The following is a 14286-nucleotide window of genomic DNA, read 5'->3' on the forward strand; positions in this document are numbered from 1 at the left end:
TACCAACACAAGCCCAAAAGATTGTTTCCCAATATTACAGATGTATTGACATACTATATGTGCTTAGTAAAGGAATGCAGTGTATTTGTTCAGGGCTGTATCTTCTGTTCTTCCATGATTTTACATTGGACATAGTAGTATTCTTCGTGAGCAAGTTGGTTTAAAACATGTCCAAACTGGCTTAGGCTCCATATAATTTGTCTAGGGGCAAATCATGTTTACGCAGGGTTTGTGAACAGTCCTAGCCAAACACCAGTTCTTTTGGAGCTGCAGAAGTTTTTATCTGGAAAGAGACATTAGGAAGAGACAATCTGAGTAAGAGTGGGATATAATAAGCAGCTGCCCTCTTTTTAGTGGAGAAGAGAGAAAGCTGGAACCACAGTCTGTATTTGTGGAGCTGACTCAGAAAACCGGACCTGGAGGGACCTTGTTTGCCTTTTACATTGGGGTGATTTGGGGCTGAAGCTGGGGGCCTGTGGCTTCAGTTCTGTGTCCAGGTGGAAGCTGGCAAATCCTGAAAGGTGTGTCTGTGCGACACTAGCAGTATTCCTTGTGGGTATGCTTAAACTGTAGATGTAAAAATACCTGTAGCAGAAGAGCAGCAATTTGAGAGCTTTCAGTCACAAGTGCCAGTGTCATAAAACCAGGACGGTGGCCTTGCTGTTTTCTGTAATTTTCCACCTCAAAGAGAACTGAAACTGCTCTGTGCTGTGAAAGCTGTTTCCCTTGTCCCTCTCCATCCCCCACTACCGTATTTTAGGCCATGTTTTCTACTTCTGTCACCATTTCTGTTGCCAAGTGAAGTAGCCCAACACACTGGTTATCTCTAGATTTCACTTATTTATTATCCACTAGATTAAACTAATACTCGTAAAGAGGAAGTTAGAGTTATGACTATGAGTAATCATGACCTAAAATTAAATGGTTTCATACTGACAGGTGCTGTGGAGTTGCCTTGCTATATCATTGCTTGCATTGGGATGGACAAACTGGGAAGGAGAAACACACTCATTCCGTTCCTTATTTTAAGTGCACTGATCTGTGTTTTAATTATGTTCATACCTCAGGTTAGTCACTTATTGTTGAAAGTGTTGCTATAGTAGAAATTTATTTTAAAGGCTCTTAAGTCTGTAGATGCAGCTGCTGTTTCTAAATCATGTAGTTGATTAAAGGCTGTTTTTAAATTGTAGCTGCCAGTCTAAGATAGGTTTCTGTATTGTCAGTACAGGTTTCACTGTCATTGCTGGAGTCACCTGTAAAATGTTCCCAGGACTTCAGTGAACCAGGACTGGTAAAAAGTGATATGGACATTAATTACTCATTGAGACCAATTTTAAAACAGAAGCATTAAATATTGCTTATTGTTGAAAAAAGTCACAACTTGTGAAGGATTTATGTTAGGTTTGGGATAGTGTTATTTTCTGGTAATTTATTTATTTGTGCTCTCTTTCAACAGGATTTCAATATATCAATTATCTTAGCAAATATGGCTGGAAAATTTTCAATAGGTGTGGCATTTGGCCTTATATATCTCTACACAGCAGAACTGTACCCAACAATTGTAAGGTAAGAACTTTTGCCAGTTATGTATTTTTCATTACTTTGCTGTTCTTTCCTTTCCTTTATTGTGCTGCTGCACCATATCTAGCAACTCTTGGCATCAGTGGTAGTGGTCTGAAAGACTTGGGGTGGGATTAGTTCCTCGGGTGCTTTAGTTGTCTAGTGTTTAGCTGTACCAGAAATTTTTATTTATTTTTTCATTCCATGTGCACTGGTTGGTTTCATTGGGGAACTAGAAGAATACTCTTTTCAACATTATTTATGTCTTTCTTAAAAATCCTGGTTGTTCATCCTGTGTTCTATACTGAATGACGATTATATTTTTAATCTTGATTACAGAAACGACTGAACTTCACTGCAATATAAATTTACATTGGTGTAGCAATAGCTTCCTAGCATAATTGCTTAAAGACATGTCCTACTGATGTTTTAAGTGTCTGTGCATTTCTAATTGTTTCCTTTACCTGCCAGAATTCTTATCAGAGTCTTTGTTTTATGTGTAGATCACTTGCTGTTGGAAGTGGAAGCATGATGTGCCGTGTAGGAAGTGTGGTTGCTCCTTTCTGTGTGTATCTGAGAAGTGTTTGGATTTTCATGCCACTTGTAAGTATTTATTTCAACAGTGAATGTTTCTGGTTTTGGAAAGGTGTATATATCACTTGTTTTCTCAGGAATCAAAAGCTCTGAACTTTTATTTTGAAAAGGAAATTGAGTGAACCATTCTTGTTCTAAATTTTAAGTCTCAAAGATAAGTAGCTTCATACTGTTAAAAATATGCAGGTGAAGCAAAAGGGAGACTTTGAGTCACTGAAAGCTTCTGCAATGATTTTATGATGGAAGAAGATAAAAATACTTACGCACTGAATCCTAGTATGAAATGGATAAAAACATTTTCCATAAAAATACGCTTCATCTACCATGTAACGTTTAGGAAGTGTCTTAGTCCATATTTTCCTCTGCAGGCCTAGCAGTTCTTGACCATGCTCCTGATTTATTCTTACCCTTTTTCAAAGGCATAGTCCTTCCATTCTTGGAATTCACCATTGGTGGCTATTTTCTCTTGTATTAATCCTTAATCTTTTCCATGGCTTTCCTGGGACGTTGCATCTTTGGAATAGCCTTCCAAAAGATTAGGAATGTCTTATGCTTATGGTACTTGGTCTTTACAGCTGTCCCAAAGCTCCCTTTTCATGTTTTTCATTTCCAAGAACTGAAAAAATAATTTGTGAGATAGAAAAAGAGAAGCAAGTGGTATATTGATGAGGTTCACTGTGACTGACAAGCAACAGAACCTTGAGTTCATTAAGCACATCCTACTTCTAGGTAGTTCCAAGTCACACTACCATTAAGTTTTGTCTTCTACCACCAGTTGCCCCAGGAAAACAGAGGTGGGATCATTCCTTCCTGCACTTTAAGCATTTTGTCTGCATTATGTAGCTTCAGGTCCATTTTGGACAAAATATTTAATGTGTTTCCTGCTCACAGATGAATCGTATTTCATTACATTTCTTCATTATATTTCTGTTACGAAATCCTGCAGCTATTCAATCCCTTTTTTCCCCTGAAGGATAATTTATACCCATACACGTAAAAACAGAAGGAATTACAAAGTTTATATTAAAGCTTTAAGTAGAGGAGAGTTTAATAATGATTAAAAAACAGTTCTTTCAGATACCCCTTAGAATTCACTGTGACTAGCACACCAATTTTATATGTAGATTATACATGTCAGAAGGTGAAAATGTAATGGGATGTGTCTTTAACCTGGATTCCTACTCTAATTTTGTATACCACAGTGGAATTTCCTGAAAAATTGGCGTTGTGTCCCTTTGATTTTGCAACTACAAAATCTTCAATTATAGATGCTAGAGATTGGTTTCAAGGAATTCTTGGGAACTCATTATTTAAATTAATTGCTTGCAGTTGTTTTGGATGGAAATTAAGAGGATGAAGGAGACCACAAATTAATTTATTCCCTCAAGGTCCTAAAAAATGTTTTCTTTCCTAATAATGGCCCCATACAAACCAAGATACCATCCCAGAAAAGACAAAGAAACATTTGCACAACAGGGTGGTCATGGGAGAACATTTTTTTTCTCTTGTCAGTGTTTTGCCTTTACTGGCTGAGATAAGCTTTATCTGTGCAGAAGTGCTGCAGTTAAAACCATAAGATGGGGAATGCTCAAACATGCTGGAGAACAGTGCAAATGGCAGCATAAACGGAGGAATTTTTTCAGCTATGAACAAGTCTCAGTGTACAAAGAACTATCCAGGGTATTTGTAGAGTTGTGGAGTAGCTCATAGTGAATATGTTTTTATTATTAGCTTCTGTTACAAAACATCTGTCAGTTTATTAAATAGGCTTGTCTTGAGTTGGAGCACAGTGTGCCAAGTTTCAGGTCATGTTTTGAACTGGAAATGAAATTAAATGGATTATGTTTATAAGTAAGCTGGTATCATGTTGATCTATTGTACACACCACACACTGTCAATCAGTTACTACTGCTATTTGTTTGACAGTCTGCCTCGTGTACAGTTAACGCCACCTGTGAGTAATGCAAGCATCTTATTTGAATGCCTATAAATCTTGAATAAGTTGCTAAGTATGTTTCTCTGTGACAGCTTTCTAGAAAACTTAGAGTAAAGCAACTGCTCCATGTATAACCTATTTCTGTTTCTCATCTGTTAAGAATTACATTACAGTAGCCCTTTAATAGACTTGATTTTTCTCTCAGGTAAACCATAATTTATAAATTAAAAAAAAACCTCCACTGAGGTCAGTAAAGTTACATGAATGCAAATCCTGTGTCTAATACTAGTGGATTTTCAGGACAAAATTTCACTTTTTTTTTGTTGCAGTAGGAATTCTGTACATAAGATCAAATTTTAGATTTGTTCAGAGCCATCAGATGTGGATATAAATATAAATAGCAGACTATAATAATAATTTGTTCTCAGAAGTAAAAGTATTATTTTGTAGGGATATTTAATTCCAATTATCTTTTGTTCTAGAGTGAATATATTAAGTCTTGGTCTTGGACCCCTATGAAATAAAAATTGTTGTTCCAGGTAGGGAGGAAGACATACGAAAAATGGTGGGAAATCTTCTTTTGAAGGTTTTTTTATGGTAGCTGATAGAAACTGTTGGCTGTACTGAAGTGTTGGGGAATACTTTGAGAGTTTGACTAAGCAGAAAGTCAGATTTCAAATTAAGACCCTGAAAAAGCAATGAATTTTAGCAGGTACTCTTGTCAAATTAACTTCAATGGAGCTTAAACATACTTAAATACTTCGTACAATAGTATGTACGCTTTAATCCATAAGCATTTAACTCATTGACTATATCAGAAGAACATACTCCATAATATAAATAAAGAATACATATTTTATATATGTAAAATAGTACACACATACAAAACATACACAAGTGTTATGAGCAAGCACAGGGCTAATTTATGTCAGATGCTAATGAAGAAGTAAGCCAAGGTAAGACTGCAGAAGACTTGCTTCGACTAAATGTAAATAACTTCATTGATAAGTGTGGTTACTGCCCCTGAAAAAGTAGATGATATCTGAGAAGTCCTTTCATTAATATACTGTGACTTAGTTGTTTCATGTTCTCTCTTTCATAGGGAATATTTTGTAGGGTCAGAAAGAAGGGAAACACACTGAATTAGTTGGCATGCAGCAGCTTTCACATTGAAAAAAAACCTAACACGTGATGGAATAGAGTTAAGAGAGCTGAGATGAAAAGACAGGAAAGATGGTGGCATGTACGCTTACAGAATAGTGAGAGTTTGCAGGAGAATAAAAGGTAGGTTCAAGAGGAAGGAAAACATGAGAAGAATACAAAATGTCTAAAAGACTACTGAAACAGAGAAGACACACATACTCAAAGCACACAGTGTTACTTTAATCTTGTTCTTTTGGGCATCAGTAGTGACCCTGTTCTCATAAACCCTGGATGTATGGATGTCCGTAAGCTTTAGTATCTTTTACAGCCCTCAATATACTCAAATATAAACTTATGACAGCCTGAAAGATGTGCATAAAAGAGGTTACAGTGGAATAGCTGCCATGTGTCAATTCGTACTCTCTTGCCATGACAGAAAATCATGTTTTAATAGTGGAGAAGAGTTTTGACACTCAGAGGTGAGACTTCAATATTTTGGAATATGTGTTTAAATATCACTTCTGCCAAATATATATGTCTACAGGAATTTCCCTCAGTCTGCTACTCAGTGCCATTTCCTCTTTTCCTATTACTGCTGGGCTTTTTTTTTTTCATAGTAAGAGCATTACTTTTATTTTCACTGTAGTCTGTACTATTCAACAGTATTTTGCTCAATTGTTTGTTTTGTAAGCCTCTGTATTTAATGCAAGTGCAAAAAGAGGAGTGTATGCAGCAGTGTGACTTCTGCTTCTCAAAAGAGTGCTTGAGGCAAGCTGTCCTCTTTTGGAGGGGAGAGAGAAGCAAAAGCAGCATGGTGCATGTGCATGAAAATAGCACTGTTCAAGGTTACATGGAGAATTCCAATTTTAAAGCACCTTTCTGACTTAAAGAGAAAGTCTGGCTTAGCTGCAGATGGTAGCTGGCCAGTTCTTGTCTCAAGCTCTGTGTAAGAGACCTAGGCATAGTAATTCCAAATGTTCCCTCACACTTGGAAAGAAAATATTAAACAAACAGGACAGATCTGAGAATCAGCATACGGCAAGATAAGGATAATACAGTATTAAAGTGCACAGTCATAAAATGGAAAAACACTGAGGCCAGGCACGATGTACTGTGTGGAAGCATTTCTGAAAACAGATTTGTGTCATTTATAACCTGGTGTTGGAAGAATGTCAGGGTTTTAATGCGGTTCTGTACTTCAAAGGAGGAAAGTATGAATTGTTTTCATTGAACAAGAGACACAGAAATGAAGGGAAATAAAAGGTACTCATGGAGTGTTTGTATTTCTGTGTCTACCCCACACGATCCTGATCCTTGCACTGCTGCTGAAGTAAGCTGTTGTTACAGAACTGTGTACATCATGGACAAATCCAAGATGTGATCCCAGTGCAAATGTCAGTAGATGCCTGCACCCCTAACAGCAATTTGAAACTGAGTTTAGCAAAGTATTCCTGTCGACAGCTAGCTCGTTATTTGCTAGAGAGCTCTCCTGAGCAGGGCTGTGCACTTTTGTGGCTCCAGGCCAATGAGTTGCACTGAGAAATTCTGATCTGGCTGTGTGCAGGAGGAACAGGAACACAGGTACAGGGGGAATAGGTTCAGGAGCTGGAGTGCGAATTGAGACTACAGGTGGCAGGGAAATTGTAGCCCTGTGAACATGCATGTAGAAAGAAACGTATGCAATCCTAGAACCAGTTCTTAAATACATACCTGATAGTAGAAATACCAAATTAAGATATGTATTGTTTTCTCAAATAGAATTATTCCTGCTTGCACTGTATTGATCACTTGTGAACAGAATACTTCACTTGCTCTTTATTAATCCTGCTGCGTAGTCTTTCGTTTATGCAGCAAAAAAAGACAGATCTTTTATACAGTCAACATTTAAGACTTATGATCCTTTGCTTTACATTAGAGTTCCTTGTGCTTTATTTTAAATGTACTCTCAAGCAAAGATCAAAGATATACGTAACTTGAAAGACATTCCTACCTTTACAGCTGCTGTTTATTTCTTCTAGTTGCTTGTTGGAATCATGGCTCTTCTGAGTGGAATATTAACACTAATGCTTCCAGAAACACTGGGAAAACCATTGACTAATACTTTGGTGGAAGCTACAGAAATGGGAAGAAACAAGAAAAGCTGTTCAGAAAAGACTCCTCCAGCACACAGTGGTGCAGCGTTAGAAAAGATAGAGATGTTTGGTCAAGAAACAGTCAGCACTGAGAAATAAAGCAACAACAAAATGCCTGTTCCCGATTGTAATTGTTATCTAATTTATAAGATCTTTTTATTCAAGAAATGTGACTGTTCTATAATATCTGTGCCTTTTACTTCGTATCCAGTCTTGCCTTTTCAATAGAGAAAGTATATATAACCTTTTCCACTTGACTGAGGTACTGCAGAAAATTTGATAGGATTTCTAGATCCCTTGTCAAACTTACCCAGAATTTAGAAGACCTATCTGACTTGCTGTGACCCGTTGGAATGATTACTCTAAATGTTGGAACCTACCTGATATGTAAAAAATATGCTAATTCTTTTCTTCACATTTTCTGCAGTTAGATTTGTAAACCCACCACAAAGTGCCCTGTCTACTCTTGTCTTGTTGCTGCTGACAGTTACAAGCTTCAGACTTCAAAACACAGTAAACTCAGACAGCTGTAATTCAAGAGGGAAGCCTTAACATTGCTTCAAGTCATATCAATAATTTTAAACTAATTTATTCTTTTTTTTTTCAAGTTTTCTACTAGAAAAGATGCTATTGCTAACAGGAAGGTATTCTGTGGAATACCTTCCAACTGAAAAAATAATACTAAATTTGTAAAATGTGCAAATAGTTTTGGATATTCATTCTGTTGAATGGCAAATATATTTTTATTAGTGGTTTAGAAAAAAATGTTCACTGGATCTTCTGCTGTCTCACTAACTTAAATGCCTGATGCCTTTGAAAGTTGTATTCATTCCAGACCGTTACTTCATTGCTCCCCTTCTCACTTATTTCAGCTCAGATCTAGCATCAGATTCTTCATAACTTTTAAGAGCTACACTAGCAATTTTGCCAAATGCCTCCATCAAGACCACCTCAGTCCTCAGTGAAAAAGAATAAATGGTATATGGGTCTTATTCAGGCTCTCTGCACAGAAGTGGTCTTATGTATTAATGAATGTTTAGTAGACATGGTATCTACACACCATTTTTCTCATAGATCAGCTGTCTGTAGCTCATTTTTCCCTTATACCACTCAAAGTCAATTAGAAGAATATAATTTTTTAAATGGTGGCTGGAGGACACTGATAGTAGAAGAGTTACCTGTTACTCCAGTAGTTTTAGTCAGTGTCTGTAAATGTCCCACGGTTGCTACACCTCATCTGTGCATCAACATTTACTTGCTGGTGCGTGATTCTGCCTTACGACTGTGGACCACAGAAAACTGGTAGACAGGGATCCATCATTCTGGCTGCTACTTTTATGGCTTTCTGTCCCACCTCCCCTTTTTCAGCCTACCCCCAGACCTGGGGGGTTCTTCCTTCCGTGAGGATCTGTATCTTCTTTGCTTGGCCATCCTTGGTTTGAGGGGAGCAGCACAGGAACCTTCTGCATGTCAGGGTTCAGACAGCCCTCTCTTGCCTGGGCTGTGTGAACCCTGTCATCCCTGATTTGAAATCAGTGTTTTTATTATCTTAGGCACCTACTCTTACGCTAGCTAGTACGATCTCATCAAAACAGGTCTTCCTTTTTTACTTCTTTGCCATGTACCCCAAAACAAGACATCTCTGTTACTGTAGATAAATATATGCTGTAGAGCTTAATAGTCACATTTTTCAATTATATCTGCACAGTCATACTAGTTTCAATGACTTCTGAAACCAGAATAATGGTTTATATCCCCTTATTTTTTTCTTCACTGCACTGTCCTAGAGTGTCAAGGAGCATTTTGATCCTGGTATTAGGACAAAATAATATCCTGTGTGAGGACTAACATGCTTTGAAACAAGCAAAAATCAGTAAATCTAAGTTCAGGGAGTTTCTCTGTGATAGTTATATGGAAAGCAGAAAGGAATCTTTATGCTCCCTTCAGTTCTGTGGGTGTTCCAGTATTTGCAGAGAAAACCTCTGAAAAGAACTGCATAGAGTACTATGGCTTCTGTCCAGATATATTAGTTCAGCAAAAGCATGTGCTTAACCTTACCCGTGTGAGTAATCCCATCATTATTCAAAGAATGACTTGAATACGTACTTTGATGACTGAAGATGGGATTACTCACACGCTGTGGTTTTTTATTTTGCTGAGGAGCAGACCCAGTATTCTTCCACTGCCTTTGGGCCCCCTCCACTTCCCAGAGCAGGACAACTTATCTGCAAGATCTGTTGCCCAACCCTGCATGCCCTGCCTTAAACAAGGGTTAGTCCATGCTAAAAAGAAAACATTATGCAATACACCCAACAAGGGATTAAACTGATACCGTCTGACATTACAACCACCCTTTCTCCACACAGAACCCCAAGTAATTGCATTATTTTGAGGTTTTTTCATACTCATACTCCGTCTTCTATTAGTACAAGTTTAAGATAAACTCCTTAGTTTTCAGTGCTGGGAACAATACAGTCTATCTCTAACAAGATACTGAAGAACAGATAAAATGAATTCTGCTTCCTTACCTACCAAATAACTGGTTTGGGGGTTACCCTGCTAAGAACAGTCAATGCATATTCTCTGTTCCTTTGATTTGAGGGATTCAGGACCTGGTCATCTGTAATCGGTGTACATGAGGTAAAGAAAAAAGCAAAAACTTAAATGCACAATGATACTGAGCAATGCTTATGGGCTAAAATTTAATGATGATTCTAAAATACAATGTAGTTTGATGGCTTTTAGCCCCAAAGTCCAGTTCCTGCTGTCACTGAAGTCAGTTGTTATTTGGTCTTTGATTCAAATAAGTCCTGAATTTTCCTGAATCAATGATGTTACTTTTTATCCTGGAAATAAAAAGTTTATTGATCTACAGACACACCTTTTATGATTTTATGCATTAATAGCTTAGAGGGTGCCTTGGCATGTCCTATTCTTTAACTTGAGGAAGCGTATTACTTAAAAAAATGTAAACAGTGTGTGTCTGTATGTCTTTAGCATTTCTGTTTGCTTGTTTTTTCCATGTGGACAAAAATATGTTTAACACTAGCCATACGTTATAAATAGCATAGCCAGGGTGAGTTGATTTCTTTCTCTTAAATATTCATAGATTATCTAAATCCTCTCACAAGAGACCACCAAGTTTGAGAACAAATGTTTCTGTTCCTGTGGGGCACGTTTTTCTCTTGTTGCTCATAGAAAGAATTCCTTTTCATAGTTTCTTACCGGAGTCCTTAAGTTCTTCTATGTTTGTATTTGTCACCTCTATCTTAATATAAATTTATTGAGTGGATCAGTGTCTCTGGAGTTACATGATGCTTTTGTGAGATACTGGATTAGAATTCTTACCTGTCTCAATTGCTGGTCACTATTGCACAATGACAACTGTTTTTGTTCTAGATTTGATATCATATTGTATTAGACAGTTTTGCAGTTTGGTAAGGACATGCTTTCTGCGTTAAATATGAGTGAGAGCAATTATCGTTAATGATAACTAAGGAAAAATAGTAAGTAATGTGTTTGATATTTTGAATCTGTATTTCAAAACTATGTGAAAAGATATATTTTTTACTTTAACAGCTCACTTCATTTTTTTTTTTTAGAGTTTAAACCTATGTAGAAAAAAAAAAAAGTCCGTCAAATGCTTTGAGTTGTACCCTGCATGTCTGAACAAGGGGGTGAATCCTGCATGAAGGCTGAGCGATTTTGTGTAATAGCTCTGTGGAAACAGAAGATGGTCTGACATCTCCGTTCTGGGGTAGAGTGGAGGAGCATTGGCATTCTCCCGTATTTTCACAGTTTATTTTTACCAGCTCCTTAGGTGCAGTCACTTAGGAAGCCTCCACAGCATTGGGCTCAGCAACATGCAAGGCCTATGAGTGCCTTTCACAGGGGCTTATAAAAATGTGAGGTCACTTGTGCCATGGAGGTGTGATGCCAGAAGGCCATTTGTGGCTGCAAAAAGGAGGTTCTGGATTCATCCTATGTCCATTACAAACATCTTAAAGACACCTGTCTGAATCCCAGAACGGGTTCACAGGGGAGAAATTAAACTCAAAGATTTAAAAAAACCCAAACAACGTTTATTCTGTCAGGAAAAATTCTAGTAAACACAGTCAATCAGTATCTGCATTGTTACATCTCACATGAAGAAGGGTTAAAGCATATCTGTGTACTGGTAACCTAATATTTTTATATAAGATTGTGTACCAGGTGGAGCGTGCATTTTGGTAACATGGCGGCAGTATGTACTCATAGGAAGGAGTTTGTTTGCCTAGAATATGTGGACTTGATGCAGTGTATGTTAATGCTTTTTTTAATATGTATTTATTGTCTGCAATTATGTGCAAGAATAAAGTCAACACCTTTATGAAATATAATGAACTCCTATCACCAACTCTCGGTTTGGCACATTTTCCCTCGTAGGAGCTGGGCTGGTGCTTCAGCGTTCCACAGAGATCCCATGGCTTAGGCTGGCAAGTATCACGTATGTGTCTTTTTCCCTGTTGGTGTTTGCAGGTGTAAACTAAGGTTTGGGTAATGTGTTAGGTGGTGACTATGACAAAATGTGCATTAAAAAGGTGACATACTTTGCATTTCAGTTGCCAGAAGAGTACGATTCTTTTTTGCATTTATTTGTATAAGCTGGCAGGGGCAGTAGTCCTTTGGAAACATTCAGTAGTGACAAAAATAGCTGCAGATATTGTAGAATGGGTGCGAGTTGATCAGAAAAGCGAGTACGTGACTATAGGAATGGCAAAACAAGGTAACCTGTAACTGCTTAAGTGCTCAGTGGATGTGAAAACTAACTGCATCTTCCTGGTGCAGGAACTGGAGTAGGCAGACAGTGCAAGGGACGTGAGAATTGCAGCAATTTATAGCCCTATTCTTTGATTTGTCCCCTTAGCCCTTCCCAGGAACCTATTTATTTTCCACTTCCCTTAAATCTCTAGTGCAAACTACTCGATTTTCCATGCATATTTTATTAAACTTTTGTTTTCTGATCAAGTTACACCCATCACTTGGCTTCATCATTTGTGTTTTAATGGCTTTATATGCCTTCACCAGGTGGTATAGGTTCTTCCCTGAAAGTAACCATAGTGAATGGTTCAAATATTTGTTTGCTGAAGTTGAGAAATTTGAATCATCCCTGATACACTGATTTCAAGAGCACTGAGTTCAATCAAGCTGAGAAAAATCAAGCCTAAAACGTATATACCTCAAATGGGGAAGTACCCTTTTTTAAATATGACTGGTATATAAAAATGATTGCAGAGAGGTTTGTACACAAACCCAGCTCTTTCAAAGAAATTACTAACCTGTGTTTATGAATAATCAGAAGTAATGGGGAATATCTCATTTAGTGACAAATCAGCTCTTCTCTCTGCATTTCCATCTAACACACAGGCTTGGATACTGCTCAGGTGTTTGCTGCAGATGAGTAGGATCCAGTCACAGGGTGCTCACAGGCATCTAGATATTGACGTTGCTTCAGAATGTTCTGTGTGGAGATGAACTGACTTGCTCCTTGTGAAGATTCTCTCCACGGTCTCGTTGCCAGTGATGAGAATGAAAAGCAGTTTTGAGCGAGGTGATCATGAACCACAGATAAAAGGGCAATCTCTCAGTAAATATTTTCACAAAGCTTTTCAATAGGAATGTCAGTACTGCTGCTATCTTCCTCATATTGAGAGAATTCCCCTAGAAGTAAATAAATAACATGAGAAAACAGCAAAATGCGGAGCAGCTTAACCTCTTTGCTTAAATGGTAACTTGCCACGGGCACTGATGCTTGACTTGATCTTTGAACTGGTTAAAGGAGTGGCAGAGAAGTGATCCATGTCATACATAAGATCAGAAACAGGTCAGCACTGGTGTGTTCACAGGGGTATTTTCTGCTTATCATTACTGCTCTATTCAAGAGAGTACACAAAGCAAAGGGAATGCTAAGGTAAAGGAAAACAATTCTTAAGCCCTGCTCGAGCTGGGTGGGTGGTGTGCTGGCACGCCACTGCCAGTCGTTTTACAGAAACAGCTCCAAATATGATCAGGGCTGTGTTTGTTCTATGCCAGAAGTCTGGCACTCTTTCCTGAGTGACCAAATCATGACTTGCACTCAGCCAAAGGGTACAATAGCCACCATCACAGCTTGTCAGGGGTGTCCTCAAAATACAAATAGGTGAATGTTGCACTTGGAGTACTACTTAGCCAATTATTTGTTAGTTCAAAATGACACTTCGCACAACACACAGAATAATATACACACAAACATCCAGGGGGTTCTTTTAGCAGTTGCGCTGTTATGCAGAGTTTCTTGTCTGTCCTTGTGCTTTTTCCCATCTTTCATGAGAGAGCATCAACATCTGTAGCAAGAAACTTCTCATATCTTGAAGGCCTCAAGACAGAATGGCTGATCTTTGGTTAATCAGGGCTCTGGGAGTTACACAAAAGAGGCTCTATATTGTGCTGTTCATTTTACAGAAGAACAGAGGTAGGAAAAACAATGGCAGCACTAAAGACTTGAAATTGTTTTCCCTTTTAGATGCCTGCATGGATAAACAAACATTTGTGGTGGGAAGTCACACATCTAGACTGCATAGAAAGGGCAAAGCTTTTTCTTCATCCTAAAATGTGGTGTGCCTTAGTTATGGCCACTTTAGCAAAACACAGTGTGTTCACCCTTCCAAAATACTTTAGCCCATGGAAGAGTAAGTTTTGCAATGAAACTAAGAGTTGGTGTCCCAAGCCAGTTTGCATTTCCTGAGTCTCATTCTCAGGAAAAGACACACCGGGAATTCCCTGAAACATTCAGCCTTGCACAAACATCCAACACAGAAAATTTCAATCTAAGTAATTAAAATTTGGTGAATTCATAAGAATTAATGAGAAGTAGAGTCTCAGGAGGAGAAATAGGCAATTTTA

At 37.9% G+C, this 14286-nt stretch overlaps 1 protein-coding gene across 2 annotated transcripts in view; it reads left to right on the forward strand.

Moving 5' to 3' along the window:
* SLC22A16 (solute carrier family 22 member 16) overlaps positions 1 to 8357 on the forward strand; it is a 34790-nt gene extending 26433 nt beyond the window's left edge. The window contains exons 5-8 of one of the 2 annotated variants that reach the window (XM_055714683.1): positions 940 to 1067; positions 1457 to 1566; positions 2064 to 2163; positions 7252 to 8357. In XM_055714683.1, the coding sequence (XP_055570658.1) occupies positions 940 to 1067; positions 1457 to 1566; positions 2064 to 2163; positions 7252 to 7464 (551 nt within the window). In that variant the 3' untranslated portion in view covers positions 7465 to 8357. The remainder of the gene's footprint in view (positions 1 to 939; positions 1068 to 1456; positions 1567 to 2063; positions 2164 to 7251) is intronic. The other variant, XM_055714684.1, reaches the window with a different exon arrangement.
* The last annotated feature ends 5929 nt before the right edge of the window (positions 8358 to 14286 follow it).

Source organism: Falco cherrug, chromosome 6, assembly GCF_023634085.1.
Source record: "Falco cherrug isolate bFalChe1 chromosome 6, bFalChe1.pri, whole genome shotgun sequence".
NCBI classification, from domain to species: domain Eukaryota; kingdom Metazoa; phylum Chordata; class Aves; order Falconiformes; family Falconidae; genus Falco; species Falco cherrug.